Source organism: Lactuca virosa, chromosome 5 (assembly GCF_052849685.1).
Source record: "Lactuca virosa cultivar CGN04683 chromosome 5, Lactuca_virosa_CGN04683_v6, whole genome shotgun sequence".
Classification (NCBI taxonomy): Eukaryota; Viridiplantae; Streptophyta; class Magnoliopsida; order Asterales; family Asteraceae; genus Lactuca; species Lactuca virosa.
The window spans coordinates 464,192,132-464,197,732 of NC_136430.1; the positions used below are offsets into that span (position 1 = coordinate 464,192,132).

Consider the following 5,601-nt stretch of genomic DNA (forward strand, 5'->3'; position numbering starts at 1 on the left):
TTTTACTTTTTAAATTTGTTATTATTAGTATTATTAAATAAATGCATATATAAATATATTTTAAATACATATTTATACATATAAAAACGTATTTATATGTAAAAATGTAACACCAGTTCCAGGTATATATTTATTTTGTGTTCATAGTAATTAAGATTTAAAAAATGAAATTTTAGGTGGCCACGACGTGGTGGTGAAGACACCATGACGTGGACTCAACCGAAAAGAAGTGCGCATTCTTTTGGACACCACGACGTGGCAAGGTCCTAGCCATGACGTGGTGGTGGTCATTATGCAAAACCCTATTTTCAGGGGTTAGTGCCCCTATTTAAGGGAGGTGATGGCTAGGGTTTGCTCACGCTCAACCTCCGTCACTCCCTCTTGACTTAGAACAAACCCCAGCCCCCTTGGTTGTATCTTGAAGCTTTTTGGTGGTGTTTTGTTGTTTTGAAGCAAGAAGAAGGTGTTCTTAGTCCAAGATTCTCAAGCAAGTTTCTCACCACCTTCTTACACACATTTTGGACCTTTGTAAGTCCTCAAGATCATAAATTTTGTGTGTAGCCTTTCTAGATCTAGGCTTATAAGCACTTTTCTCCATATTTAAGGTGGTTTGAGTGAATGGATTCCGTAAAGCCATTGGCTATAGGCTCAGGACACGTTCCAGCCCTGTGTTGTATGCTTGGTGTGCATGAATTGTATATGTATTGTTGGGTGGGGTATTTTGGGTAACTCGTTAAGCTTTGACTTACAATTGTGGATTTAAATGTTTCAATTAGTTCATGGGATCGGGGAAAAGTGAATGCATGACTGTACACATCATCCAATGGCCGATATGTTTTGAAAGATTATATGTTTTTGATACTCTGATTTTATGATATGGTTGTGAAACAATGTTTTGATTATTTGTGTTTTATGGAAAAATGGTTTACTCTTTTTAAAATAAAAAATTTTACTATGGCTTTTGGGACGTTACAAAAAAATACATATAAATATAATAAATACATAAGAAAAACGTATTTATATATTTTTATACCTTAAAACATTTCTAAAGTTCTTTTTTCATTTAAACGTATTTATACGTTGTTGAGAAAAGTAATGGATGGTGATAGAACATATCGATACAACGAACAGACCAGGTTATGCTTAAATATGGTGGATCAGGTCATGCTTAAGTATGGTGGACAGACGACCATACTCAGCATGCCTAAGTATGGTGGACATACGACTATACTCAAACCAGACCATGCTTAAGTATGGTGGACAGACGATCATACTCAATATGCCTAACTGACATAATCTATACAAAAGATTTTATCAGATAAAGTAACAAAAAGTATCGTTTCTTCGATAAAGAGAATACCAGAGATCAATCTTCAAAACACTTAAAGGTTAGGAGTGTCTTCACATCAATCTTTATCACGATCTTCACATACGAAGATTGTGTGGGCTTATGGTCGTCTCTCCGGTAAAGAGAATACCAGATATCAATCTTCGATATTCTCTTTACAGGAGAGACGTACATTTGGATACTTTATCTAATCAAATCTTTTTTTATAGATCGTGTCAGTTAGGCATGTTGAGTATGGTCGTCTACTTAAGCATGGTCTAGTCTAAGTATGGTTATCTGTCCACCATACTTAGGGATGTTGAGTATGGTCATATGTCCACCATAATGGTCATATGTCCACCATACTTAAGTTTGTTGTTATATCGATATGTTCTATCATCATCCAGTTCTTTTCTCATCAACAACATATAAATACGTTTAAATGGAAAAAAAAACATTAAAAATATTTTTAAGATATAAAAATATATAAATACGTTTTTCCTATGTATTTATTATATTTATATGTATTTTTTACGTATAAATACGTTTTTATAAAACTTTAAGTAGCTAAAAACTTTTGAAATGTATAAAATTACATAGGACAATTGTTTTAAATAGATAAATATATAAATATGTTTTTATCGGCAATTTTGTAAATTGAATCAAAAAGTTCAATAGTTTTTTCTTAAACGCTATATGAACGAAGTTTTTTGTTTAAACCAAACTTTTTGTCAAAAGCTAAAAGATCTATAACACTCCATGTCAAACACACACTAAGGCTGTTACGTTTTTTTTTTTTTTTATTTCTAGGATCTTATGTCCGAGAGAAATCAGAAAGTAAGTGAATTGAATATATTCTAAAGAGTAGCAAAAGTATATTGCAATTTTACAGAATGTGAATTTAATAAAGAAGTTGTAACCTACAAGGAGGTCCTGCATCCTGAAATATGTAGGACACATAAAAAGATAACAAGAAGCTAATGACAAAAATCTAAGTAAATCATCTATAGAATCCTTGTCACTCATTTTACGATTGGATATGATGTTCTCGTACATGTATAAAATGAAATGCCTAACCAAGAATAGCTTTGATCTTTGTCTTCTGTTCATCTGTTAGTGATGTAGGGAAAAGAACCTCAAAAGTAACATACAAATCACCCTTCTTATTGCTATAATGCAGTGGCATTCCTTCACCTTTCAATTTCCTCACCTCCTTAGGTTTTGTAATTCCCTAAATTATACAACAAAAAATAAACCAAATAAATAAGATATTGGCTATGATTATGATGGATTATTATCCATTATATATATATATATATATATATATATATATATATATATATATATATATATATATATATATACCTTTGTGCCAATATCCACTAGATGCTCATCAAGGTGCGTAACAGTCTTTTCAAATCCAACAAGTGCTTGTGCCTAAAAATTACAACATAAGTATATGAAGAGATCATCTCACAAAAGAAAAAACTATTAAGAGAAAAATTACCAAAGTTATTGTGGCAGTTGTGTGAAGGTTATTGCCTTCCCTTCTAAACCTCTCATGTGTTGCTGTACGAATACGGAACTGCCCAAATTTTCAGATTCACAACCATCAGCTAGATAATAATAATAATTATAATAATATGATTATGATGATGATTCCTACTAACCCTCAGATCTCCAGGTTCACCGTCTATAATTGGTTCACCTTCTTCATAAAAGACCACTTCCTGTGATAAGAAAATCAGCAATTTTTAAACAGTTAATTCCATTAACCAGTAGCTGCATATTTTTTACATAAATCACAAAGCTTACTTGGCCATCTTGCATTCCTTTCTCAATATCCACAGTGATAAAGTTCCCTTCCCTTTCATATTTTACATTAGGACACTGCTCGCACACCTGAACAACATTATCAGAAAAAGCAGAGCATATATGTAATAAGTAATCATAGGAAATGGGAAAGGGGAGAAAAATTATGAAACCCATGAGAGATAAAATAATAATAATAATAATAATAATAATAATAATAATAATAATAATAATAATGATCTTGACAACTATACCTGCTCTGTCATTTGTTGGAACATTCCTGGACCTATTTGCCTGTGATAAACCTCGTTACGACAGTTGCACTGTCTTTTACCAGGAGCCGGCTTTAGAATATTCTTCTCCCTCCAAACCTGATTTAAATTCACACAGACATGGCAAAAAGAACTTTTTTTTAAAAATGAAAAAATAAAATGAGAGAGAGAGAGAGAAGTACCCATTTGACAAATATGCAAAAAATATCACCACATGTTTTCCTACCTTTAGTGACCCTCCCATGTACAAATCCTCCAATGTTGCATCCAAGTCAATAATTACATCATCGCCCTTTGCCACTCGTTCCTCCTCTTCTCGGTCTCCTCCACCTCCAAAAAACCTGCAAAACAACTCTCAAGCAGTCACTACATGCAATCAAAAAGTGTGATTTCCAGCCTAGAAACTAGGGTGAGAGAAATTCTTCTAAGTAATAACTAGACTATTTAGTCAATCTGTAAGGATGTTGTGAATCCTCAAACTCTGCACTCCATTGCTTCTAAACTGAGGATCTGAAGTAATATCCTTGATAAGGAAAGTGTCTAAACAAGTAACAAGGAAGTAGCAAACTCTCCATGATAAAGTGCCCAAAACAGTTCGACTCTTATTTACAGTGTTTAATACTTACTGAGAAAGCTTGTTGAACCTTTAAACAAGTGTTAAGTGTTTATTCAGCAAACCAGCGTTCTTGCTTCATTGTAAACTCCATGTTGTATTATATTAACAAGAAGCTGTTATCAAACTTTACCAAAACAGTGTATCCACCAAAAAAAAAATTATTCATCTAATTTCCTAACATTGTAGCCGTTTACACAAAATGCTTACTCTATCATAAAAATACATCTTTAGTACTGCTAGTTCACCAAACAAAATGCTTACTCTACAAGATAGAACGTTAATACTAACTCATCAACCAGGCAACCACCATAAAACTGTCTTCCACTCTTCCCAACACCAAGTGAAGTCTGTGCAAGTTGCATTTAACCTAAGATATTTTTCAGTGACCTATAAAAAGCTAGCATGTTTACTTAATGCATACATTATGATATAGTTTACAGGAAATTCAAATAACGCATATCTACACAACCAAGTAGCAACATAAAAATCAGAAAATGAAAATATATACTGAGGGCAGGGTGAAAAATGTTACGATTTGAATATGTCCTGAATATCCATTCCTCCGCCCCCACCGCCACCAGCAGCATGTTGTTTGAGACCTTCTTCGCCGTATCGATCGTAGATACTCCTCTTCTCACTGTTTGATAACACCTCGTAAGCTGAAATAATCCAAACAGACGTTAAGCTTACATCAACCAAAATACAAAAAAATCAAAGCACAACTTACAAATCCAATGCATAAACGAGGCATTTACCATTGTTAATCTCGGCAAATTTCTTGTTAGCGTCTTCATTTCCTTGATTCTTGTCGGGATGATATTTCAAAGCCAGCTTCCTATAGGACCGTTTAATCTGGTCGTCGGAAGCACCCTTGGGAACTTGCAGTATATCATAATAACTTTTTCTGTAACGATCAATTAAAAAAGGATTAACCCTAAATATATAATGGAACATAAAGATGTAGGAAAAGAAATGGCACATACGCGGCACTAGCAATCAATAAGATTGATAAATAGATTAAGAAGAAGAAGTTGGATCTGCAATGCGCCATTAAGGAGATTGGGGCAGATACAACCCTACGCAATCAGAATCTCAAAGGTCTGGTGTATCAGAAATTAGGAGATGCTGACGTACGTATAGTCCTAAATTCGCCGAAAACAAGAGACTCTAGAATCACAAGCAACAGCAGTAATGCACACAGGTTATCATACTGCGATCAAACACTCCTTGAGGTCGAAATCTCGGACCGCGGCAGGGGCGGAGTTTATACATACACAAGGCGTCAATATATTTGCGACGTGGTATTGAGAAAATGTAACCAATGAGAGAGCGCTTCCACTTGTCTCATCCAATAGCATTCTGCCACATATTTTAAGCCGACGCGTTTCGCACCGCAGGAAAGCCCAAACAATGACTTGACGATGATTAGCCCATTTGGGACGGTAAACGAATGAAATTATAAATAACGTAAAATTGATTTATGAAATTATAAATAACGTAAAATTGATTTATGAATTTTTTTTTAACTAAATAACTTTATATTAGTTATCATCATACAACTAAATTATAGTCCG

At 33.8% G+C, this 5,601-nt stretch overlaps 1 protein-coding gene across 1 annotated transcript; it reads right to left on the bottom strand.

Moving 5' to 3' along the window:
• Positions 1-2,155: 2,155 nt before the first annotated feature.
• On the bottom strand, positions 2,156-5,318 carry ATERDJ3B (DNAJ heat shock family protein). Its single transcript, XM_079050708.1, has 10 exons — positions 5,011-5,318; positions 4,783-4,931; positions 4,560-4,686; positions 3,638-3,752; positions 3,394-3,510; positions 3,143-3,229; positions 2,998-3,057; positions 2,835-2,912; positions 2,693-2,764; positions 2,156-2,558 (listed from the first exon to the last, which is right to left on the bottom strand). Exons 1-10 carry the CDS (start codon positions 5,076-5,078, stop codon positions 2,400-2,402), a joined length of 1,032 nt encoding a protein of 343 aa, XP_078906834.1. The 5' UTR covers positions 5,079-5,318; the 3' UTR covers positions 2,156-2,399.
• Between the last annotated feature and the right edge of the window lie 283 nt (positions 5,319-5,601).

Bases quoted from the DNA above. Each gene is read 5' to 3' on its own strand.
- ATERDJ3B (XM_079050708.1), bottom strand. From the start codon at position 5,078: ATGGCGCATTGCAGATCCAACTTCTTCTTCTTAATCTATTTATCAATC. The intron at 4,932-5,010 runs GTATGTGCCATT...TGATCGTTACAG, and splicing joins TTATTGATTGCTAGTGCCGC to AAAAAGTTATTATGATATAC. The intron at 2,913-2,997 runs GTTAGTAGGAAT...AAATTTGGGCAG, and splicing joins GTGAACCTGGAGATCTGAGG to TTCCGTATTCGTACAGCAAC.